The sequence below is a fragment of the Cygnus atratus genome, chromosome 17 (genome assembly GCF_013377495.2).
Source record: "Cygnus atratus isolate AKBS03 ecotype Queensland, Australia chromosome 17, CAtr_DNAZoo_HiC_assembly, whole genome shotgun sequence".
In the NCBI taxonomy this organism is placed as follows: domain Eukaryota; kingdom Metazoa; phylum Chordata; class Aves; order Anseriformes; family Anatidae; genus Cygnus; species Cygnus atratus.
In genome coordinates this window covers 9644773-9671560 of record NC_066378.1, presented here as the reverse complement: position 1 = coordinate 9671560, position 26788 = coordinate 9644773, and the positions used below count along the sequence as shown (strand labels likewise).

Sequence of the window (26788 nt, the reverse complement as noted above, 5' to 3'; positions counted from 1 at the left end):
CTAAAGGAATAACTGTAAGAACAAAACACTAGAAACTTGAATACAATTAATATAAATGAGAAGCAATGCAAACTTTTACTCAAACTCTGAACTAAACAGCACCTAAGTTTTAATGAGATTCAAAAAGATGTTATAAGCTTAAAAATGCAGTGTAAGACTCTGCACTTCTTGATTTGTGTCGGAACTGAATTTAAATACTATGAAAAAAGGTTTTCATGTGGCATTTCTGGTTCATGGCTAACCAGGCACTACGGGGAATCTCATGCAACTGTCATTCCCATGAAACTGAAGAAGATGCAGTTTGTGGGCCAAGTTTCAGATATGCTATAAGTAAGCCATGCAGTTTTGGAGCAGTGTCCCAGATTTCTGAAATTTCTAAATTTAAAATTAAAAAAAAAAAAAAAAGGATTGGTAATGATCTGGTTTTGGTAGGGTTGATCTTTCTGCCAGTGGACTACTGTTCATTATTATCCCTTTCTTGTGATCTGCCCACTCCAATTTTAAAAAGGCCTTGTGATATAGTTTGATCAAGCTGAGCCATCAGAAAATGTGAGTGTATTTATTCTAAGCAGGCACTAGGGGCCTGCCTGTGATACAAAACCTGATACCTGCAAGTTCTGGTTCTGTGAGAGAAAACCAGATGCTTGGTATCTTTCTGACAAAGTGTAACACTTTATATAGTCTCTTTGGTTTGTTCTAACTCTTAGAAACAAAAGCATGGATGATATGTCAAAGTTATTCAGTGTTCACTTACTTTTATTTGTTTTACACATCGTTTTCCAGGGCATTGTTGAATTAATGTATAAATTGCTTTCATTCGTAATTACAGTCCTGAATAGCCAAATCTGTTTTCTGTAAGGATAAATATGAAGATGAATCTATTTGTATAAGAATATTATTTTAATATATTTACTCCATCCCTATATTGTCCTGGACTATGGCTGCTGTGCTACCCCTGATCATTATGCTAGGGCACTACAGTTCTATGCAGTGGGTGATTAGATGAAATAAGAATTAGTATGATGAATTATCTCAAGAGAGAGATTCTGTAATTTTCCAGTGCCTCAGTTTTCCCATTTGTGAAATGGATATGTTCATCTTTCAAATTTTGTTCTTAATCTTTTCTATTTAGGTATTTGGGTCTTCAGAGCTGAAACTGTGCACACACAGTGCTTGGCATATTGGGTCTTAACACAAATAGAGACTTGGAACAGATTTTAGTGTATATTACAGCTGCATCATTGATAGAAATTATTTGGAAGATAACGTATGATGTATTTTTAGAAGTCTTCCTGTTCCAATACACACATTTAAAACAAACAAATATACAAACAAACCCCAACAACTTCCCACCCCCGGTTTCCAAATAATAACCAAGAAAGCCATGTTCTGGTCCTACTAAAGATAATGGTGAAATTTCCACCAGACTTCACAGAGACCAGGAGTTGGCTGTTTATGTATATGTATTATTTTTTCAATAAAAACAAGCCAAACTAACTGAAAACAATTTAGGCAGTTCGCATAGTTGCTGGCTCCCATATGTCACAAATATTTTACTATTTGTTTTGTGTCTATTTCTCATCATAAATCTGAATCAGACATTCATTATTCAACTTGATAGTAAGAACTTTGGAGAAGAAACTGTATTACAAAAAAAAAAATCACATTTCTGTCTAAAGTTATTTTCTTAATCATTTCATTTCTTTAGCTAAGACCTCTTGTATGCCATGTACTGTGGTAGGAAATTGCATGCATCAAAAAATGGCCTCAATTTTCCCCAAGTGGCTATGTGCTTAGTTTCTACGATTCATATAGGATTCACATATGTTTTTCTCTATTATTATTATGTATTATAACCTTGGTCTCTTGGAGAAACTTCAGGAGAAAATTTATTCTTCTGTTGAAGTCACCATGTGTGTTGGGTCACACAGAAAGATTTAACTAAAACTGGAAACACCGTTGCACTCTCACAAAAACAAACAAACAAAAAACTTCTTTTTCTTTCCCAAATATTATTTACCCAGATAAGGAGCCTATATATTTTTTATAGTAGTGACTTGTTCGTTCCTGAGCTTTCTGGAGGGAAATCTCAAGAGCTAGAGTTTCAGAGTTATCAGCCTGTATGCTGTGGTCTGTGACTGGGCTGCGCAGAACTCAGAGCCCTATGGGAAATCTTCTTTGTTTCATCACAGGAGTCTCTGGACATCTGCTCTTACTTTGTGCTCATTCTCATTCTTGTCACACAGGTCAGTACAGAGGGAAGGCACTAGTAACCAGGTGAGCTGCTGAAATTACTTTGTTTAGTTTAACTTAATTTTACTGGAAATCATGGCCAGCAACTGAACCGGGACTGGAAGCTTTCTCCAGTCCAGAAGTTTACAATACTTCTTATTTTAGTCCTTTTTACTGCCACAGATGAGATTGTTTGACTTATAGTTTATGAGACGTTTTAGGAGAAAAAGCACTGTATATAAATGAAAGATATTATTATTACTATTACAGGGTTCTCCATAACTTTTATAGTTCAGAGGCTGTCAGCATTTTCTTTAGAAACCCTGTATTTTAGGTGTCTAAAGTTTGGCCTTGAAGTTGTTCTCAGAGTTAAGGCTTGAAATACTAGAAGCAAGCTCAAAGTAAAATTGTTTTTCCTTTTCTCCTTTTCATGTGAAATGAAAGCAAGTTCTTTACAACACAAATCTTGGATAAACAAATGACACTGTTGGCCTCAGGCCATGCTTTGTCATGCTCTAAAACAAACAAAAAAAATATCCCCAAACACAAGAAAAAAACAACAAAACAGCCTCCAACCAACAATCCCCGCACTCCCAATGCTTAGGCTTAGTTTCTCTTTATTTTAATGAATATCTCTTGAAGTCATTACCCCAGTGGGATGGATCTTGTAGGTTTACACGAATTTGGTGGGCCTGATCCTTTTGCCACCAAAATTGGTGAAAGAACTCCCAATACTGGAAGAAAAGCAGCTTGGAAAAGCAGTAGGATAACAATAGGGAAAACGTGCAAAAATAAAAGTATGTCCTTGGAAAAGTAGGTGATAAACACAGCTTCAGGATTTTTAGCATATGCCATCCAGAAACATTGGCAGTGCTGTCATACTCTGGTCTGTAATGTTTCCTATGTTAGTTCCCTGAGGAATATAAATTAGTTATGTAAACCTCCCAGATACCAATATACATTTTCTGAGCAGAGATTTAATGTGAGTAAATTTAATAATTTATTCTGTTACATATGGGCTGAAAACCAAGAGAATGTGACTGAGAGAAGAAATTGAATTGTTTTGAAAATCTTTTTATTTTTTTCAAAAGTATACTTTTTTTTTTTTTTTTTTGCTTATTTGGGGGAAATGGTATGGAAATTGTATAGAAAAGGTGCAATTTTCCATATCTTAATTATTAAAATTTATTGACATTTTTATTTTTCCAGTCCCACTTTACACCAAAAATGGAAAAGTCAGACAAAATTTAAACAACTCCCCCCACATACGAACAAAGCATAAAGAGAAATATTTAACTTTTATGTGAAGTTTCAGGAAAAATAAGAAACAATTCTTCATGAACTTTTCAGTTTTCTGTCTAATGGATGAACTTAGAAATGGAGAATTTCACATCACAAAAAAAAGTAATTAATGGACAGGTATACATGTGATTTTCTTGTTCTTTGCTATCTCTGTCTGTGTCTGAGAAAGCTATCCAAATTTCCCCAATAAGTAATTTTATATTTCATCAGTAGTTTGAGCACAGTTTGTGTACTCAATATCTGTAGCTGTGGCTCTTTTTTGGATATGATCCTTTTTTACTGTCAGATAAACTTGAGTCTAATTTAATCACAGTGAATTTGTTCTGTGAACAGAATGTATTTTGAGATTCTGTCCCTCCTGTGTTCATCTGCTTGTTTGCGTAATTTCCAACCACAGTCAAAATACCACTAGCATTGTCCAGAGAATGTATTTTAGTTTGCAATTTCGTGCTGTGCCCAAACACATTATGTCTTTCAGCTTAAGAAATAGTAAAAAGCACCACTATAAATGTGCGAAGTTAGAATTAGATGCCAATAGTTCTGTTTGAGTAATACACACTCTGTTTCAGCCTGAAATGGAAGCATTCTCCCAAAGAAATTTTTGTCACCAAAACAAGTAGGGGGGAAGAATCATTTTCTTTTGCTTTCATTAAATGACCCTCTAAGAAAAGCATTCTTGAAAGACACAACAAAACAAGATAAAATAAGCCACCTTTTTTTTTCTTTTTTTTCCTTTTTCTTTTTTTTTTTTGAAAAAAATAAATAATATTGTAAAGGCTACAATCAAAACAAGTAGAAAAGCCCTTGCTTTTAATTGTGGGAAATCTGCACACGTTAGATAGTTTTCTGAGGATATTTTAAACCCTGCCTCAGCCCTCAGCATGCCAGCAAACCACTTTATATAGCCTGTGTCAGAGGAGCTGTGTTAGTAATTGATGCTGGGGAGCTGGAGACTGCCGTGTCAGAGTCTCATGATTGCTACGTTCGTTGGCTTGTGTGCGTTATTAACGGTTGGATGGCAGTCCCCTGGTGTAGCATACATTAAAGGCTGCTTGTGTTAATTACTAGGAAGGAGTAGGCAAAAGTAGGTATTTGGGATGTTGTTTTTTGTCAGCTGAAGACAACAAATCCAAGTCTAGCGAGTGCTGTAACCTATAATATCCATGTACCGCATAGTCGTATGCTGCAATTTGCATAACATATATAGCCATCTAGGTTAATTCTATTCCATGGGGCGTGTTACTATGTATGCTTAAATTTATCTTGAGATTTTTTCAATATTCTACCAAGTTCCCACTGAGATAGAGGGATCGTTAGGCACCCAGTGAAAAGAACAGAGAGGAGCCTTGCATACCAGTTCCTCGGTGTGCAGTTGACAGTAAGATTGCAATCTAGCTGCAATCTCATTTATGTACAATACGTCAAGGATGAGAGTAGATTACTGCTGTCTGGACTGCCCAAGGCTGGAATTAGTTTCACTGTTCCTTCTATTAAGTTAAAAAATAATGTGATTGTTATTATGCTTTCAGTCCTTGAGGGCAGGGAAGAAAGAGAAGCCAAAAGCAGAACAAGTGGGATGTGGATATAGGGAGAAATAGTATTTTCATAGCCTCGATTCTTCAAGTGTAAGACACGTTTCTGCAATACAGATTATATCTAATATAACCCTCAATATTGCCTCAAATAGCTACTGAGTGTACCTGAATGTTTACATTTGGCCTTCAGATGTCTTCTACATATTTTCTCTTTTTGTTTTCTCATGAAAGTTCTTATGACATTTAGTTATGTTTCATTCCCTAGGTGTCTGTAGATAATTAAGAAGATCCTTACAATGATGCAGACCAAAGGACGTGCATAATTTTGATTGCCTGAGTCACCCCTTCCTTTTGTGGGGAGACTCGGGTGGGAACGATACTCATATCTCTGTGATACAGCACCCCTCCCTAGGGTTCTGTTCTGTGATGTACAATGCCTAGGCAGAGAGCAGGTGGCCAAAGTGTTCTCCAGCAAGACTGAAAATTCCTCTTCACAGCAAATTAGACTGTATTTATAGGAAGAGAATACAGCTGAAACCCATGGAAGAGATTAAGGAGTGAACAGGGCCATTGCACACAACAACCGCTTTCCTATCCTGAATATTTCCTGGCACAAATTCCTTTTTGAATACAGCAGCTCATGTTTATATGCCTTGGGGAAGCCTGTGTCTGGGTCAATCAAGAACAAAATGCTAGAAAATAGTGCAACCTGGAACAACAACAACAACAAAAAGTAAAAAAGTAAAATGTACCCCTAAAACAGGCTGAACCTTTGTGCTGTAAAGGACTCTAGTCTGGAAGGCTCTTACTGGGCTGACAGCACTTTTAGGTAATGAAATCTGTCAGTATCTGCAGTCTCTGAGGGTGTTAATGAGAAATTTTGCTGGCCTTATAATAGAAAGAATGATCCAAACCTCCTTTAAATCCAAATAAAGACCTTAACCTACTTAAATGGGCTTGGGATCAAGCCATAAATTCTGTGATGAAACTCACTTCATAGGCAGATTGAGTTGAATATACACTTGGTTTATAGGAAGATGTGATGAGAACCTGTAATGAAGCTTTGATTACTGTTAGGAGAGTCCCTTGATAATGTGCCTCAGACTGGGTCTAGGGCTGAGCAGTAAAGCTGCTGATCATCTTGAAGGAGAAACTCCCTCTATACAGCACCAAGCCCTGACTGAGCAAACAGCTTCTGTAGATGATGGGCACTGCATACAATTCATCCTGATTCTCAGTGCTCACCCTGAAGCTCCTTATAGGTCCAGTGCAACATAAAAAGACTAACTAAGCATGACTATGACAGATCCATTTATAAAATTACATTAAAAAAGCTTGCATTCAAAAGTCATGCTGAACATCCTTAAAGATCAAAATTTTATTTTTTAACTGATAGCAAACATTAAAGATTACATGTTCCTGAAACTTATCTGAGCCATTGCAAATGGGCTTTGGTTTTGGTGCTTTTCCTGCTCTCCAGAGGGTGAACATGGAAACAACTAGGAGTTTGCTAAAGCAAACAATGAGAGGAGAAGTGGGCTCAAAACTCCAAAAAAGGGCTGGTTGGATCAATACTTTGCTGATGGGAAATAAACAGAAATGAATCACTACTGTATAAAAAGGAAATAAGAGGCCTGACTGCATTACTGAAGTCCTGAGGTGAATGCTGTGAGTACTCAGAAGAGTCCCTGAGCTATTCTTTGCCTTCAACTCTGTGCACTGGGTACATCTTACTTAAAATGTACCTAACGTGTTGGGTAACACCAGAGGTAGCTGACTGTTGTGCAGCACTGTTTGAAGAGGCATCAGTGATAATCCTGTTGGTAAATAATGTTTCAGATGGGCTTTTGCTGCTTTTGAGACCTGTACTTTCTTTTGTTCCCTTATGAAGTATGCTTAGACAGATTATAAATTCTAGTTTTTGTACACGTCTGAGTCCAAGAGGAAGAAAGAGGTGTGTTTTTCCTTCCCTCTTCCCATCTTTCTACCCTTCCCCAGGCTCTTCTGCCCTTTGATTCTGTGTAGCACTAGGACACCCTAGTGAAAGGTTGGCCATAAACTCTAAGACGGCATTTAAATTATATTCCTTTGCTTTGTGTTGAGGCTCAAGGCTGTTTCACTCAGGTGCTTTAAACTCATGATTTATTAGTGAGCATAACCTGGGCTATACCCTACAGTGATCTTGGTCCCCACCAGATAAATTGCAGCCTGATGGTACAGTTTTATGAGGCTGTTTATGTTTTGTTCCCATTAACTGCGGCAAAGCCTTTTGCGTGCAGGGTAGTCCAAGAATTCCAGTGACTGCATAGATGTCACAGCATTGATGCCAACTTACTGTGCTGAAGAGAATCTAAATACATCTCTAGGGAAGGATTTTCTTACTCTTTCTCCTCTTCTGACTTTAGAAATACTTGAATTGAATACTCAGTTTTGAATTACCTACCACGAGCGTTTGCAAAAGAACATCTAATCTGTGTTAAACGAGAGAGAGAAAGAGACTTTGCATTGTTTTAATGAGCCCCTTTTTAAGGATTTCTAAAGGAGCATTAGATAATATGGACATGGGATAGATGTGGGTAGCATGTATCATTGTTGGATGTAAGCATAGTAAAAGTTCTTAGGTTGTAAGTAATAGTTGGAATCTCCTGGCTTATTTGGATTCTGTGACATGTTAACCATTATCCATTTATTAAAAAAAAATACATTTATTTTTAAGGCTGTCAGCCATTTATTGAAATATTTATAAACTATAAAAGGGATGTCTTAATTGGAAGTGTGGCCCCACTGAATATATTCCCATGAACACCAGCAAGACTGTTTCCAAAAATAATGTTTAGTGAAGAAATGAAAGCTCCATGCTCCATGGTATAAAGCATCCCTAACTAGCATTCAGATGACACTGAAATATTTGCTGTAATGTTCTGAGACATGGTGTTCCTAGAACTGGACTGTCTTTTCTTTTTAATAACTCTTAATCACAGCGGAACAGAAATATTGTGCCTTGTACCTACTGCAGTTACTGGGAGTTTCTCTCCTAAGTTCAGTGGGAACAGACTGGGTAACTCTGAGCCCTTTAAAGCTTCTGTCACGCAGCAGTTTGCTGAAGGCATTTGCTTTTTGGTTTGTAATTTTTTCAGAAGCTATATAGAATTATCTGAGTAAATTAAATTGTGCAGTCAGCCATTTCTGTTTGCATATGATTATAGTTTTGTTAGGTCTAAAAGCATTTCCCCTATTTATGCAATGTATTTTACTTAAAGAAAAAGAAGAAAAGAAAGGATGCCGATTGATGTGCAGGGTGCCGTGTCTCAGCAGCTTACCAGAATGTGGCACTCTGGAGTATTGCTTAAATATTGGCCACTGCTTCTTGTTAAGATGTTTAAAAATCCAGGTTACCAAACAGTGACATTTCACTGAAGCGCAAGAAAGAGAAAGCAAGGGGGTGCAGCAGCATTTCCAATGAAGCAGGAACATGAGATTTCTCATTCTTTTCCCGTTTTAAATTGTTGTGTTAAGTAATCGACAAGAGAGCCTGGAGATTTTGCAAAAATCTTTGCCAAGCTCTAATTACCATAGCTGCATTCCTCAAACCATTAGCTCAGTTTCCAGAGGGACCCATTGCTGATTTCAGGAATCACATGGAAAAACTGAGCTCCAGACGTACAGCGCAAACTGGGAGCTGAGTAATTTTGGAGGCATTTGAATTTATGGCAGAAGATGCCTTCATGTGGCACTTTGCACTGTGCCCAGATGAATCGACCAGCAGGCAGTAATACCTTACCGGGCTGCTTGCTTCTCTTCCTCAGCCTTTGGGTTTGCTTCACCCCCCTGATTCAGCTGCACGCAACCCTTCTGATCAGGTGTTCACGTAAACTTTTAGCTAAGGGAAAAGAGGAAAACTCGGTGTCATTCGCAAAGTGGCTGAAGACTGAAAGTTGAACATACCCCTATTTTAAGAATTTCATCCCGGTTATGCTGAAAAGAAATCATACACTGAAACTTGAGCGCCCCAGCTCCTCGGGAGTGCGGCATTTATCGCTGTTCTGCCAGCACAGCCTTGAAGTTGCCCTCGTGTTCTTGTGGTCCCAAGGGCTGCAGCTGTGCCAACTCTCAGCCTTGCACGGCAAAGCCGTCAGCAGAGCCAGGGGCCCTGATTTAAATCGCAGCTGGCTACGGCTCTGTCACTGCTGTATCAGCAGCAACGGCTCTATCTGCGTTATGTCTAGAGCCGTATGCGAAGCTCCACTAGCTGCCATTCTCTCATTTAAAAAAATGAGTTGAATGGCTTAGTCTCATGTTACTCAACTTTGTAGCTAGAGCTAATGGAGCAGGCCTAATTCCAGAGTGGTTCTTGATTCACTGGATGTGGCTGATGCACAAATCAAATAGTTCTGGCACCCTCACACTTCCTGTGAGTGAAAAATGACATTGAACTTAATAGTTGTGTGTGCTTCATTCTCATTCATGCAACAGACTAAAAGACAACTCATATTTGGCAAATGTACAGGAATGGAAGAAAAGATTCAAATCAGAGGAAGAAAAATGTAAATGTTCTTGACAGATTTTTTTTTCCCACAATAGAAAGAAAGAAAGAAAGAAAGAAAGAAAGAAAGAAAGAAAGAAAAGCAAGCAATAGAAAGCCATGAACTTAATCCTAGAAATACCTAGTCAGAACAGTATGATATCTTATTAGGATGTTACGGTCTAAAAAATAGTTTTTCACAAAGCCTTGCAAGAGGGTTTGTTACATCGCTCTGCAGCTCAAGAAGCACTGCAGAAAAGGATTTTTGTCTGTGTCTGAGGATTAATATTAAACCCAATGTGTTGCAGATTTGGGTTGTATCTAAAAGAGCAATCCTGCTCCCGTGGCTGCACTTCCTTGTCTCGTTTATTGATCATGTTGCTTAAGACAGCAGCTTTAGCTTCTTAATGTGATAGAAAGCTTGCATTTTTCTTGGGGTTCTTTTTTTTTTTTTTTTTTTCCCCAGGTCAGTTTTTCTCTGGGGCTGTATGGCTGGATGTTTGTTAGAAATGAAACAAATGAAGCAGCATGCTTATGTCTCCCACCTGGAGTTTGGGGAGAGAGACGTCAGGGGAAGAAAGTCCCTGCATTCACTGGGAACTTTATGAGATATTCAGATGATCCAAGGCTGCTTATCGGAAAATGACACAGTATTAGGCTGTATGTTAACAGAGGCTTTTACAGTGGTCTTTGCAGATGTTAGCTGGATTCCCACTGTGCAAAGCGTAACAAGATTGAGAAGATGTATTTTATTCTGGTATATTACAGACTAAATAGGTAGGATAATGGACGTGAAACCAAACACACAGGGTCAGGAAAGAACCTATGAAAAGTCACGTGAGGAAAGAGAATTCGGGAATAAAACCAAGTGTCCTGAATCCAAGTGATTATTTGATTACACAGAATAAACATTCCCTTATCTCACCTAGTGGGCCTGAATATCTTGGGGCTTAAGCAAGCATAAAGTTTTTGCAATATTTTCCAGTCTGGTTACAACAGCCTTATCGTAGAAGGACTGTGCACTGTATCCTTCTGAAAGTCTTTGTCATGAGATGTGGCATTGCAATTGGAATGTTTATTGTACTCTGTCATTATTTATACTCCATCGCCTCCATTGACTGCCTGTCTCACCCGCTCTCCAGAGATTAGCAGAGTCAGGGACAGGATAAATGATGATTAGTAGCTAGTCAAGGGATATAAGAACTGAAAGGGTCAATATAAAACAAAGCCTGCCACATATAATTCACAAAGAATGTGAGGCATTGCTTTTCATTCGCAACATTCGCATAGCCAGGATTTTAATGAGAATGGAAAATGCTAACATATAAATCCAATCCTATAAAAAAAAATTAGCAACGGGTGTACTGAGTGGTAAATATTTTTACCATTAAGCCTGGTACTCTGTTTCTGACATGAACTATTAAAACTCCTCCTAAAGCTTTCATTAAATCACGTCTTCAAAATGCCCTTTAAAACCCAGGCCTTTTTTTGTACAACAATCTTAGCGAAGATGACAGTACAAATACATAATGATGAACCAATTGAATATCTTACACAATCATGTTTTTGTTTTCAAAGGATACAATGCAGACCTGATCAAATTCTCACTGAAACTCATGAAGGGGCTTCTCCAGACATCTGAAGAAGCTGACGTTTTCCTTCAGGAGTACATTTTTTTTCCATATTAGGGTATCTGTGTCATAAACCAGAGTCCCAGTATGTGCTAAACACAGAAAATCAAAAGCTTTGTGCCCGTGCCTTGAAGGCCTTGGTCCTTCAGTGCTCACTTAACTCTTGTTGCATTGCTCTCATTTCTGTTCTGCCTCGCCAAGGGCTGCCAAGCCCTTGCATATGCAGGTGTGTACAAGGGAGATGGGACTGTGCTTCAGCTGGAGCCCTGGGCAAAACCTCACTGGCTTAGCTGGGATCCCAAGGGAGACTCAGGGAGCCTTTCCTGGGACCAGCAGCCCTTTTCCCCTTGCCAAACAATCACAGAATCATTTAGATTGGAAAAGACCCATCAGATCATCAATTCCACCCATCACCTAACACTGCCGAGTCCTGCTTCATGTGCAGCATTTGGCTATATCAGACCTCTTGCAGTCCCACACTGCCAAAGCTGTCCATTCCCAGTAGCTAAGTTTGTCCTTGCAAGCGAAGTGCAGGGCACTGAAGTCTTCACAAAGAAAGATAAATGTAGTATTCCCAATAATTCCATAAACACTCCATTGTTCCTGTTAGTATCGTGCAGAGTACATGAAATTTTAATGATCACTGCTCTAAGCTGTCAGAGTCCTTGTGCTCTTCAAAATAAGGACAAGGACTATGGTCTTTGTGCAGGAAAATTAGGGCATATTTGTGCTTTTTCTTTCTGTGTACTTAGAAAAGGCAATATATATTGATTCTTCACTTGGAAATCTGGTAGTTTTGGGCTAACTACAGTGGCTCATTGTGTGAAAAAAGACCTTAATAGAGTCTAAAGCCTCTTCCATAATAAATATGAGTAAATATTGATTGATTCTGCTTATAATTAATACTTTCAGTCTTGTGAGCAACAGATGTTTGCTAATCCAGCCCTCATTTGTGTATTGGCAAAGAAGCATGCAAAACTGAAACCAAAAAATCCCAGTGGAACTTGCTGTTGGGTTTTGTAGCTTTGTGTTGTTTCTGAATTCAGGGCAACTTCTCGCTGGGGCTGGTGCATGTTAGTTGTAGGGACTGAACCTCTGTGTCAAGGGTTTTCAGTTTCAGCTGAGCTTTGTGAAATCTACATATCAGCAATCCAAGCGTGTCTGGTTTGGGATATGAGTGACTGTGACTGTTCTGCAGACCTTGCAGCAAATGCTGGCAGGCGCTGCCCGTCTCTCTCCGTCCCGCTTCCCTCCCATAGGCACTGCCCCACAGTGGGCAGCGTGCCCAGCACCTATCCAGGTCGTGCTGAGTTCTGCCAGTTTCTTGTTTCTGGTTTAAAGTCTTTCTGCCCAAGTCACTTAGGGACTGTGAATCACAGCTGCAGTTTCAATGTTAAATTGGGTGTCTTGAATGGTTCTCATCAGATGCAAATGTTTCTCTTAAAAAAAAAAAAAAACATAAGGAGGAAAAGCCTAAGCAATGTTTTGGAAACTAAGAATTGTGGAAATATTACCTAATAGGAAAAGTATTCTTAAAATTGATTCTACTCTGCGCATCCCTTTAAAGGATTATGCTTTGTGCCTGCCTTCTGGTCCCTGTCACAGCTCCTGTCATTGCCTAGACATTGCTTCCTGTTACAGAGTTCTGCACTGGGCCTGGATAGTTGTATAGCAAAGGGAAATACTTCTGCCTATGTCAAAATATTATAGGCGAAGGCGGGGTGGAATCACTTGTTTACCTCTTTCGCTATGGTTCTGTTGGATTAGGAAATATGTCCATTTTTAATAGCCTTTTTAATATGAATCAAACCATTTGTTTTCCTTCAGCAGTACTTTCACATGAGTTAAGAAAATTAGAGGGAGCTAAAAAAGGGTGTATGGAAGGGACATCTGCTTCTTATTTTATTAAAGCAATGCATTTTTAATATAATAATGCAGAGTAGCAGGAAAAGGCATAGCAAAAAGAAAGAAACAAACAAAAAATACCAAAAGACACTGTTGTCAATTTCATTAAGCAATTTTGGAAAGTTATCATGGATTTGTATCAGCATGACCATGAACTCTTCTTGATTATGTTGATTGTAAGCTGGGTGGGGGAAGACTGAAACGATAGTTTATTCATCTGTCCAAAAAAGGCCAGTAAGATTCTTGCACCTTATGTCACTGGAATTTTGCAGGGCTGGTGGATGGGTTGCACAGACATCTTTGTAAGTATTTGCATTTATTCACATTAAAAATACTTTTTTTTTTTTTCAAGGGGCATAAGTATGCAGAAGCAGCAAAAGCAACATAATCTGGGATTCAGATGAATGGCCATGGCAAAAAGTTGCACTAACAACCAATCTTGGTTTGTACTACTTGAAGTAGTATTTTACAAAATGACTTATTGGAAGAACCAGGCCAAATGCCCAGGTCTGGGGTAGTTTTGTATTGTTAGCTTTTTTATTGTTATTCTTTTACCTGTCCTGATATATTATTTTCATCTTGGCCCATCTAACACAGACATTAAAACAGTTCAGAGCATAAATGATATAGATCGGATATTGGTTAGGGGATAACAGCCCTGTAGGAGTCTGTGTTCACGACCTCTCAGCAAACTCCAATTCATGTAGGTCTAAAAATAAAAAGAGGGATATATTTCTTTTTATTTATTTACTTGCCAGTGTGATAAACTATTTTACTCAGTCCCTGACAATCAAGAAGGTTTTATTTTTCTCTGAAGTGTGAAGTTCTGGCTGCTCTGAGTGTATGCTGGAGGGGAGAGAAGGGAAGAGCAGAAAAGTGCTCTGCAGGGCTGTGCCCACACATCCTGCTGCTGCTGCTGCTGCTGCCAGAGTACCCTAGAAACACTGCATGAAAACAGAATAAGGTCTTTTGAGCAATGAGTAACTGCTTCAACATGGGCACCTTGAGTGAAATAACTTGCATTTTAAATTACCTGGTTCAAATTAGACCTGTTTGGAGCCAGATTGCATCCATTAATTCTGGAGAGGTAATACCCAGTTGGAGGTTGTGCCCTGAGCCAGGTGGAGGCTATGTGCAGTGTCCTGAGGAGTTTGGTGGCAGTGGCTCTGCATAAACAATTCGATCAATAACGCACGGGAAAGAAACTGGTTCTCCCTTGCTCTCATTTAAATTGACGTGCTAAAACTTAAAGAAGTGTGAAAAACATGTCCCAAGTGTTTAGTATCAGTGATTTAGCTTTGCAGCCCTTTGTCCATCTCTAGATATCTAAACAACGTGCTGGTTTAGAGGGCTGTGTATGGATAAATTTTGTACTCACACATGGATATAACTGTTTAACTGGAAGGACATATCAAAACCAGCTGACTGCTAAATTACTAATTAATCAAATGATACTATTTCTAGAACAAAAACATTCATATTTTCACTTTGTAATTCTTTGGAACAGAACAATGCTGTAAGGGGCATGAGAAATCATTTTTTCACTTAAGCATAAAAGCTGCCTTAGATCATCAGTTCAATCCTCTGTTTACTGGTAACTCATGTAAGGAAAGGCTGCCCTGCTAGGCCCCATTTCTCACTGACTGGCATTTTAAAATTTTAAACATCAAATATTTACTGATGTAACTTGGTTGCTGCCCAAATTGAATTTCAAAGGTCCTTATCCTGCAGTTTCTATTTGTGCAACTCTATGCATCTCTAATGAAAATGAGCCTTCTCCTTTCCATGGCTATTTTTCAGCCTTTCTGTGCTTTCCATTTATTACCATGATTTACAACAATATTGTGAGTATTATTAATCCAGATTGCAGTCAATGGGAGTTTGGCATGCTTTTACACTGCAGTACTGTGTCTTAAATAGTTTTGGCTTCCAAGCTGAAAGAATTTGCCATGCAACTGCTTGTCTCTGCCCAGTGTTAACAAATACATACAAAGCAATCATCGTGCCCGTATGCACCCAGGCCAAAGAGAAAGGAAAAGGAAAGAAAGATATTGTTGCATATTTGAGATCTTTGAAATTGAGGAATGTATGCAAGCATTGTCCATAGAGGATCCGTGGCTTGGTGAAGCTGATGAAGGTACTTTTTGTTCAGAAGCTCCTGAGTCCGGACCTTACTACTGACCCACTGATGCCATACTGTGTTAACTACCTGAGGGATCTACATAAATATATCTTCTATGTTAGGGTGGAAATTTTTAGCTGTAAAATTATAGAAAGGCCATTTGGGAACTATGTATGTGCGTTTAGAGAGACTGTAATCTTAACTCAAAGGTTGCAGTCAGTTTCCATTGCCAAAATTGCTCAACAGTTCAGCAGCTTTCCTTGAGCCTTCTTGGGAAAACCTGACTTTTATGCTATTTAGCACCCAAAAACAAAGAGGAGAGCTATTACCTTTTTAACACTGTCAAGGCATTGCACCTAGCGTACATTTAGCAATCATTGCCCCAGCTTTTGTATGTGCTATAATGATTATCTGTGCTATAAAGAGCTAACCTGAAGTAGATCAAAGAGACAAGCTGAAGGGAGATGAGCACCAAGGAGTAGTTTCAGTTCTTGTAGACCAAAAGCAACTGTTTTGCAGATGCACAGTGCCTGACAGCCGCACTGAGATCTGCAAGTGCTCAGGTGTTGTCTTGGCAGCTGCTCCATGAAGCCCCTTGCTCAGTGCCATAAGAAAGATAGGATGCTGTTAAGTGAATGGCATTTTTATTTAAAGGCATGCAGAGTTGCTACTCTAAGAAAAATAGCAAGATCTTTTGATGCTGTACACATTCAGAAGTAATCAATTTTTTTTTTTTGCTGTGCACAGTAATTGAGAAAAGAAGTACCAGGACAATTTCCTCATCCATTCCCTCCTCATTTTCTTTCCCTCTTTATAAAAATATGATCTAATAGAACAGCCAAGATATTTTTCAGTCTGTTGCTCATAGGGTTTTTTTGTTTTGCTTTTTTTTGTTCTCACATTGCTTGCCTGATAAAACAGCTGTTGAACAGAGAACTCTGAAAGCTAGGGAAAGCTATTGGAGTAGTATTTGATTAACAATATTCTTGCAGGAAATTGATATGTTGACTCTTTTTAACCTCAGGTGAAGGAAGATTAAAAAGCAATCCATATTCAATTATATATGCCAACCTGCTTGGATTTTATATGCCTTTATAGGACCTGATATTTCACTGTTTATTTCCTTTATATTATATTATTTATATTAAAGTCCTCCACTCTTTGTATTACTATGCTTTAAAAAAAAACAAACAAGCAAACAAACAAACAAAAAGAAACAAAAAAAACCCACCACACCTGTATGTCTGTTCCATTAAGAAATATGCTCTGAGGGCTTTCATGTTGACCCTGGGAGCCTACATATTTTGCTGCATTGCTTCAGTAAGTGTGTGCTGGCATAGCTCTGTTGACCACAATGGAACTGTTGATTTACATCAGGTAAAGGTCTGGCTTTTATGCACAACACCGTATAATTCCTTATAGATAAGATAAATTCATTTTTGTATAATTTGGAACAGTTTTTTCATGACATATGCTAGTTACATCTTAGGGTGAATCAGTCAAACAGACTTTAAATTAGAATGCTTGGGTGATCTAAGTCCCAGTCCTTTGCAATGCAGTTTTCTCACAGCTTGGAACAATACAGCCAATATAGAAATAGGTAGGTAGTCTTTCTTTCTCTTTTCTTCTGTATTTTTATTATTATTATTATTATTTTCTGGGAGCTGAGTAGATGAATGTATCTTAAGGTTTTAATTTTCTAAGTAAGAGAAGTAGATTGTGTTAGAAGGAAAGTCAGTGGTCATGTGGTCCTGCATAGGTCACGTGAACAGTTAGGATGTCACAGTGTGGACAAGAAATCCTTAAATTAATAAGACTAGTCTCTAACTTATTCCATAAGCTAGAATTAAGGTTTTGATTCACAGACCTGTAAGAATATTTCAGTGTGCTGTGAACTGCACAAAAGACACAAGTGTACTGAAAAGTGGCTGGTTTGCAGTAGAGCACTTTCTCAACACTTTCAAAATGATCCACAGTGTTTGGATGTTGAGAGGGCAAGGCTTCAAAATCTCTGAATTAAACAAAATTCTGTATTTTGTAAACAGAGTCAAATGAACACCAAATTTAACTTAATATGGTAAATTATCAAGTGCTTTGGATAAGAGAAAGACCAACATTAACCTTTGGGCTTGGAGCTACTGAGTTTAGACCAATGGCAGATCTGGCCCAAAGAAATCTCCTTCCTCACATTTGAGAAAAATATATATTGAATTAGAAAGTACACACCCTCCTCCCTTGGTGGCCACTAAGTATTTGTTTGCTTTTTAAATTCAGGGGAGGAGAGGAGAAACAAGCTAATCTCACAAAGGTTCACCCCACCCTCTGCTTGGCTTCTCTTCCTTGGCAGAGCTCCCCAGCAGCAGCTGGCTGGCTGTTTTTCTTCTGCAATTCTGTTCATGACATTTCCTGCAACTAGGTTTTTCTGAAGGTTTCCAGCAGTCCTTTCAGCCCCTCACCCCCTTTTTTTGGCCTCTCCCCCCACTAACCATGGCCTTGTGCCTAGTTCCCAGCAGCTTAAGTACCGTATCCCCATCACACATCCACGCGTACACTCTACATACCCTCAACACATACAAGGAGTTTCTGTGGCTTGCATGTAAGTCTTACTAATTTACCAAAAAACAGTGGTTAGAATAAGGGATGCTGAACCACTCTCTTTCTGCTGGGGGTCTAAATAGAGACATGGAACTTGCACCGTATTTTTCAGTGACATGGGTTGTGTTCCTGGCTACTGCTTCCAGTGCCCTGCCCTTTGCTTCATTTAATGTAATTCTTTTTGGAGCTGCAACACGAACCCCTCTCCATGCAGAAGAATGGATAGAAAGAACTGAAATTAGGGAGAAGACCCGGCAAACAGACCCTGCATTACTAAACATACTGGCACTTTCTCTCTCCATACTGCTAAAAGCGGCATAAACTGTCCTTTCATAGGCTTTTATAAACATTCAAGTGACTTATTCTTTTAGTGTAAAAGCCTACTTGTATATTAAGTTCTTTGTTATCAATGACATTAAATCAATATCATCAGTGCTACAGGATCCAAGTCACATCTATGCTGTCACACATAATTTAACTTAAGAAATGCAGTATTGAGACACAGTCTGTTCGTTTTTCATAGAGTAATTTAAAGTAGAGCTGTTGAAGATCAGTGAGGGTTTATTCCTCACTGTGGCCAATTTCTTATATGTTGGGTGGGTTTCTCTTCTGTTGACAGTTTTATTACAGAGTTTCAATGAATTCCGAGAAGATGAGTGTTACACAGTTATCACGAATAGCACTGAAAAAGCCTTGTGACGCCTGCATTGTGCGTGTTAAAACACTGAACATAGTCTTTGAGAAAATTAAATAGTTGAAGTGGTATGGATTCTTTTTGTATACACATTATATGTATTTTTTCCATGTGGGTTTACATGCAGTTCTGGACAGCTCATAGTCCAGAGACTGTATAGCTTCACTTGGTGTACTTCTTTGTCTAATGAGTGACATCTGTGTTTAGAGTCAAAGATGGAGAAAAACAGTAATTCGTCCCTTGCCAGAGATACTTAATTGAGAGTAAAACATACATCTGGGATTTATTTGTGTGAAAAGATACACAACTGAAGTATTAAGTCTTATTCCAACCTGACCCTGCAGTGCCCTTTCCATTTAGTACATTAAGAATCAAGATTTATCTACAGATATTTCACAAGTCAGAAGTGACAGTTATTGTATAATCTTAGCTGCTATTACAGCAGATCTCACTCTTTTTTTTTTTTTTTCCCAGCCACTGCTTCACTCTGTCATAAAAGTGAAGTAACTTGTAATACAAACTGACCATGTATTCTTTCAATTGCTTACTTCAGGAAAGCTATGTCATGATGGACATAACATTATATAGCATAATGGCCAAACATTATGCTATGTGCCCTTGCTGCTGGTAAAACAAAGTGAACTGTGCCAATAAAACTCTAGGTTAACTGAAGTTGCAGAAGGCATTTTTCCAGTCATAGGTTATGTCATTAGTCTTCTGCAGTTTCTGAACTTGTGGTCTTCAGAACTAATCTGAACAGCAAAAGGTGGGATTAAAGGAAGGAAGCAGTTTCTGCAAGGCACTCCATGTTTCATATGTGGTTTGGATGGTGTGCAAGACCCCTGCTGTCATTAAAGGTGAGGTTCATGACAGGGCACTTTCTGAAAGGAATGGGAAGTTCACGATTGATGGAACTAGCAGGGAACATACCAGTGAGCTCTTGGGGCTTTGTGCAGGACCTATAGAGAACAACCAGAAATGAAGGGCTTTCAAAGATGGGGAAGGACTCCCGTGTTAATTAACATCATATGGTTGGGCTTACTGCATCTCCGTAACCACATCTGGAAAGAAAGTGGCATGAGTGGACAAGGAGTTATATCAGTGAGACATCTCCAGGTGATGGGGGGCTCGTCCCATTGTCACTTCCCAGGTGCCACCCTCTCGTGAGAGTGGAAGGGCAGCAGCTCTGTGCCCTGTCCCCCATCAGCATGAGAACTGCATGTAGCTGGGGGTTATAATGAATGTTGGCAGGGATACCGATTTCTTGTTCACGGCATTTTGCCATCAGACCACACTGCTGGAATTACAAATAGGTACAAAGTAGTAACTGCCTAAAATGCAGAGGGGCCAGCTTGTTTAACGAGCACTGGGGAGAGAGACAGCAGGCAGCCAGCTCTTTTCCTCCACCTGCTTGGACTCAGTTTCAGTCTCAGACACTTTAAGTTTTACCGTTTGCTTTGCTCCCCTCCTGGAAGAAGGCTATGGGAAGTGACTAGAGCCGAGGGGGAAAATAGAGACCCTCAGCAGATAAGTGGCAGTCTGTCTTCTCAAAGCTCCACTTCTGGGAGTACCTGGCCTGCAATCTCAGCTGTTTCTATGATGAAATCTTAGGAAAACTAGGCTCAGTCATGGAACCAGAAGTTTTATCCAGAAGTTGCTCAAGCAGATAAGAAAATTCCATTTATGTTATCCAGAGGTGTGAGTTATGAAGATATATAAATGGTCTTATCTACAGCACAGCTACTGGGAGTATGTGGAAATCCAGCACGAATGTCCTGGGTTAGAAATGTTTTATTATCGTTGGTAAGGAGGGAACTGTACTACCTTGTGCCTGACACTCAGACTTGTGGGAGAGGAGGAAGAGAATTGCAGAGACCTCTTGTACTTGCTTGAATTTCAGCATGCTGTTTTTTTCCTTTGGTTGTTTGCTTGTCTGTTTTTGGTGGTTGTTCTTTGTTTTTTGTTTGTTTGTTTGTTTTTTACCTTTTTCTTCTTTAAAACAAAGAAGACAGTGCTCTGTTATTTTCTGGTTTGACAGCAGTATTGACTTTGTGTTGCAATAATCTGAGGGCTGTTAATTCACAATTTGTATTGAAGACTCTTGTAATTAAAAAAAAAAAAACAGCCTTAAGGTAGGATCTACCACAGAGTAGATCTGGGGGACTTTTATATTAAAAAGGGTAGAACAGATACTGGAAACCTCTGTTTTGCATATATTGTCTATAACAAACTAATAATTCACTCCAATATTGTTTTAATCATTTTGTCACGAAACTGATGCAATAGAGTGGAGAATGAGGTTTCAATCCTTTCTGAATGGAGGAGATTTAATGTGGCCAAATCTGTTTGTGAAAGATAAAAATTATGTCATCATACTGCCAAAGTCTGTTAAAATAAAATCTTGGATTATAGCATTGCTCTTTCAGTTTGATTGTATATTTAAAAATAGTCACTATGGTGGAAAGAAAATGTGTGTGAGTTGGTCATTGTAATGCACATATTTCAGTGTTATTAATCCTAAAATACGAGATTTTTATTACTTAATGTGAAAAAAAAACCAAAGAAGTGAAATATATGCTGAAAAAATTAACACATATATTTGTGCTTATGTGCAATAAGGACGTCTGTTTAGTTATTACTTAAATGGGATGCCAATTTCTCACTCCAAGTGACATGAATTTAATTCCAGCATGTAAACATCAGACAATAGCAGCCCTTGAATGTTTGGGGTTTGTGTTAAAGGCATGAGAACTGAAAAAAAAAATGCTTTCAGTAAGGTGGTTAATCTAGAATGTCTAGGGAAGTTATTAAAATAATAGGAATTTGAACTGGTTGAACAGTGGATTGTGGTTCTTTTTAAACATTCCTTCAGGGCTTTTATTTTCTTTCTTGCAGAGTCCCAAACAATACAGCCTAGCACTAAATAAGAGTAACAGAGTTCATCTTTACTGTGCCTTTCTGGACTATAGGTATGTTACATAATTTCAATTTTTTAACTTGATTTAATCAAATTGCACAGTTTGTGATGTTACATATTACCCATGTTCTTCTTGTTCTCTTTTATTTATGGAAGTAAAGTAATGAAGGTATGGTTTACAACAAATGCAATCTCACAGTGACTTTTTACCATAAATAGGAGCATTTCTTTTCACTGACCCTGTGTTAAGTAGGTGATTGAGAGATTGAAAAGTGTTGGAATCAAAACTAAAATGCAGACTGATACTGATCATGCTTATGATGGTTTATGAATATATCCATTTGGGCAGATGCTTGGATGTTTTAAGATGGCAAGCCTCCAACAGAACCATTGTTTTCTGTGGATCTGTGCCTGTTTCACAATACCATGTGAGATCTGTATTTAAGAGCTGTGAGTTTTGGCCAATTCATGCAATGAAGAAATATTATGCCCCTGAATGCAAATTAGAATAAAAGGTAAATAAATGTCACCTTAAATTTCACTCAGGAAATAGGAACTATGGAAAAATAGCAAGTTTTTTTTTATTTTTTAGTTCTGAATATATTTAACCTCTTTTTGATTTCCAAGCATGTTGCTCTTGCTGAGTTAAATGAGAAAGAATACAAATAGTGAATTTTGAATTTCATGGGGATTACCTGTTTTTGAGCTGTAATAATATAAATTTAATTGATGTAGCAATGGCCTGCAATGCTGTGATCCCTCCTATCCAGCATGCACATGGGAAAGTCACTGTAATTGTTTTATTGAAGTTTTGTTTCAGGGATGTTGAACTGTCCCAGCTGTTAGCAGTTACTCATCGTTATGGTTACTCACAAATTATGATAAATTAGAAACAGATTTTACTGAAGCAAATTAATATGGTTGGGACATTGTTCCTGTATGCTTTTCCACTGAGGCTTGTGCCTTTGAGGCTTTGCCTTGGGATAGAAACTGAAATGTGAAATCTGTCCTTCCACGTGAGTTTTACTTGTGTCAGGATAGTCTTATTCCCTAGTGCATGGTAGTTAAAGAATAGGCAATTGGTTTCTGACCTACAGAAGACTCCCTTTGAGAACTCAAGGAGGTTTCAAAGGACAGAAGAAAGGTGAGGTAATACCTGTCTGTAAAATAAGTACCAATAAAAACATCACTCAGTCTAGCCTGAGGACTCAAAATGATATAAAAAAATAATACATAGTTAAGAAACAGACAGACTTATGGTGCATGGAACTCCACTTAGATGTGAACGTGTGGCTCCTATGTCCCCACTCTGTGGGAGGGCTGTGTCAGCACAGGTGTTTCCAGGTTTTCCCAGCTCCAAGAAGCAAACCCATGAGGATCACATCCCTGCACAGCACTGGGACCAAGCCACACGGCCAGGCCAGCCGTATCCTCAGTGGAGCAGGGGCTGCTCTCACTCTCCCTGAGAATGAAGTGACAAAAAGCAATCGCTAGGAATCATGCTCAATCAGTCTAAATGACTTTCTTTGACAGGATGAGTGGGACAGTGAATAAGAGGAAGGCAGCAGATATGATATGCTTTGACTTTTGCAGGATTATTGAAATGTCCAATATGGTAGTTCTCAAAATATAGAAATTTGGGTCTAGGTGAAATGCTATAAACAGTTTGCACAATATTATGAAAAAAAGTATATAGTTATTCACTAGTTATAGAACTGGGAGGAAATCTCTAGTGACATTCACAGAGGGGTCTGATTTGGGCCCTCTTCTGGTCAATATTTTTGTTAACTATTTTCATGATGGAGTTGAGAAGACACTGAGAGTGTTTGTGAATCAATTCAATCTTTTATATCTCCTGTACAGTATGATGCATGTCGAATTAACCTCAATAAGATGCATTTTGATAGAGATTATGTTCCATTTTTGTGTGCTTTGCAGCAATGGAACTGGTGTCTGGTCTAATGAAGGTTGTGTGCGTGAGAGCGGGGACCTCAACTACTCAGTGTGTCTTTGTAACCACCTCACTAACTTCGCCATTCTGATGCAAGTGGTGCCTCTGAAGGTGAGATTAAGCAAAGGAATAACTCTGTTAAAAATGCATCAATTGCATCCTCACACCACACCAGTAAGTGATTGTAACTGGGCTCATTTTTGCCTAACTCAGATTTATTCCACAACTTGCTGTCTGGGATGTTGTATTGCTATTTCTTCTTTCTTTTCTAAAATTTTTGGGAGCTGAAATGGAGCATGGAGTGAAATACCTCTGTAGCAGGTGGGAATCCTGAAGCACTGTACTTTATACTCGCCCTTTTATCCTGATTTTGTCAAATACAGACCAGCCTGGTTTTTACGATTAATTTTCAAGACTGAGGCAGCTGAGGTGTGTCTGCTTAAGGCTTTTGGTAATTAGACTTGTGGAATATGAACAGCCGAGACTGAACTCCATGTGAAGTGAGCTCTGCTGCCAGCTGGTCCCTGTCATTTGCTGTGCCAGTTTGCAAGAGCTTCCCTGCTACTCTTCCTTCACCTAGCTGCCAAGCAGAGGCTTGTGTAGAAGAAAGAGGAGAAAGAAATGTCAGTTTTAGAGTTGAAACCCCTTATCTGTAGTTTCTCTGTGCTCAGTTTCTTTATCCAAAGAGCTGACAAGCAAACGTCTTCTCAGCCAGAACATGACCAGGACCTTCTACTTGCTGCTCATGTTCATCTCTGGTTTCAGCTGAAGTTTGATGACAAACATGTCACTCTCCTCACCAAATACGTTCTTGTCTTCACGATACCTTGTGGTGCTACAGAAGGAGCAGAGTGTCTGCTCCTTGTAGGTGAAGTGCTAGCCTGTGCCTGCTGAAGGACACCCTCTCCAAGCTCAGCACCAGGCAAGGCCAACCCGGTGCTGCACCTTAGCAGGCAAACAGACAGCACTGTCATGAGTATGAGAAATATGGTTTTACTGCTTCATTTGGGTGTGCTACTGTCAGGGAGGATCCAATGGAGGTAGTGATAAAGCCCTGCTCTGGAAAACCCTCAGCTGATAAATAATGAATATATAAGATAAATAATTTACAGAGAGTACATTCAAAGTAATGCATTACCAATTGTCTGTCAAATTTATACTCTCAGGCACATTGTCGGCTTTCTACAGACACCATCCTAACAGTATAAATTAACAGACTGAAGAAGAGCTTCAGTAGGACTGTAGGAGTCTTACTGTCACATTTATCACTGTGTGCTACTAACAAGCATGGTGTCCTCTGTGGTACAGCTAGAGGGTTTTTGTCAGCTCTGTTGGCCTGGGTGCACTGCATATGAGGCCGTGTCTCAGGCTCCTGTTAATTGGTTTGAGTGATGGGTTTGCCTTTATTTTAGACAGTAGCTTAGCTTAGCCCTGAGATAGGTACTTGTGCAGGATGGGCTGTATGTGCTCATGATGGCAGCACAGAGGTTCCTGCAGATAGAAACACAAATCAGCTTGCAGCATAAGGCAACCGTAGTCAGGGTTATCCCACTGAGCTGCAGTGAAGTCTTTTCGAGGAATGAATGATCCAAAACTGCCATTAGGAGTTACTGATTCAGTAACGCTGTTAGCACAACTGCTCACACGGCAATCCCAGCTACATGGTGTAATGCCATCGAAGGCAGGGTCACGGTGTAGAACAGCATGGTCTGCTATCCAAATAATTTAATTAATTCCTGAGCCCTTTGTACTGGTAGAGCCTTTTAAAGATGGAAGGTAGCTTGTTCAGGTCACCCAGTTTTCATCTACCCATTATTGTCTTTCCTATTCGTAAATCACCTAATGACCCCAGCTGGTTTCCAAGTATCATTTTCCTAGGAACTCTTTATGTACTCATAATAAAATGCAGCTTTGCCTACAGAGCTTCACACTTGTAAGATAAAAATAGGATGGCAGAAATACACTGTTATTAAAACTGTTTTAGAGCCATATACAGAGATTAAATGATTTAACCAGGATTAAACTGGACATTCACCGACTAATTGCTGGTGAAAGATTATTCAGTTTTCCACTGGAGAATAGTTCTGAAATATCTAACTTTCAAACAAACTGATTTGAGATTGTTATGATTAATGAGATGCTAGAATAAGTTTTAATATCATGCAGTATCAGTAATTAGAGATCAAAGACATTTTATATCAAAGTATTTGAAGTCAAACTTTCTTGAAGAGATCTGCATAACTGGGAAACATGAAGGCACTGTCCAGTTTCTCACAGTCATTTAATGGTTCTGCTTTTAGAATTTTCTCCCTTCTTAACTGTCTGTTCTAATTTGCATCTGCCACAGTTTTTTTTGGAATGTTTTTCAATTGCTTTTTTATTTCTTTATGATAATTTAGAAAACAAAATGCAAGTGGGAACCATGATGCATAAAATCCTTCTCTATGTGATGCAGTACTGGAAAAGTTGATCCTGAATAATTTTTTTTCTTTTAAATTAGATTTAATTCATGTATTTTTCTGTTATAATTTTAACCCCTTACACCTAAAATCCTGTTTCTGAAGAAGAAGGTAATTTATACATTATTGGCAGGAAAAGTGAAATGCTGCAAGGTGGGAGGAATTGCCTTGCAGTTGTATTTCCGGTAAAGAGTCCCTATGTTCCTTCTGCAAATCCATGAGAATTTGGAAAGCTTGTTGCAGATGTCACCAGAAGATTGTGCAGGCTAAGAAGACAATATGTATTCATTTATAACTTTTTAAAGTTCAGCCAAACATTTTTTTACCTGCTCCTCAATTGGCAGAATTTAAAAATGTGTTGTGGGATGGAGAAATCCTTGTTCACCGGTCCACACAGCAATGAGCCTGAACTGCACCTTGGCATGGCCACCTTGCCCTGTCCTCCCTGCTGGAGGGAGGTGACACTGAGAGTGGGCACAGGGGGAGTCTTGGATAATGTTGCCACGAAAAAGAAGAAGGATGCCAGCCCTTCAATTTTCCTAAATTCCTGTTCCTCTTGTTTGGTTTTTATGTAGTGCCTCTCTCAGAGTTCGTCAGAAAATCTCATCCCAAATCTTTGACTAAAATAGACACTTTAAATTGGCAGTTTAGGATTATTTTAAGGTATTATTTTTATCCAGTGGGGAAAAACAAACAAACAAACAAAAAAACCCACAACCAACAACAATAGTATTTTCATTGTGACATTGGTATGAAGTTAAGATCTGGGGAAAACAGGCCCTTGGCTTTTGAGCTATACAAGCAGACTGTGCGCAGTTATAAATTCCTAAAACATTTGCTTAGTATTTGCTTCACATGTCTAAGCAATAGAGCCTACTGAATCAGCTACACAATTGGAAACTTCTCCCTGGCGTCCTTGGAAG

General features: G+C 38.8%; 1 protein-coding gene across 2 annotated transcripts in view; it reads left to right on the top strand.

The window, feature by feature from the left end:
* ADGRD1 (adhesion G protein-coupled receptor D1) overlaps nt 1-26788 on the top strand; it is a 153663-nt gene that overhangs the window by 64325 nt on the left and 62550 nt on the right. For both annotated transcript variants that reach the window (XM_035564929.2, XM_035564928.2), the window contains 2 exons: nt 21434-21507; nt 23394-23517. In XM_035564929.2, coding sequence (XP_035420822.1) covers nt 21434-21507; nt 23394-23517 — 198 coding nt within the window. The remainder of the gene's footprint in view (nt 1-21433; nt 21508-23393; nt 23518-26788) is intronic.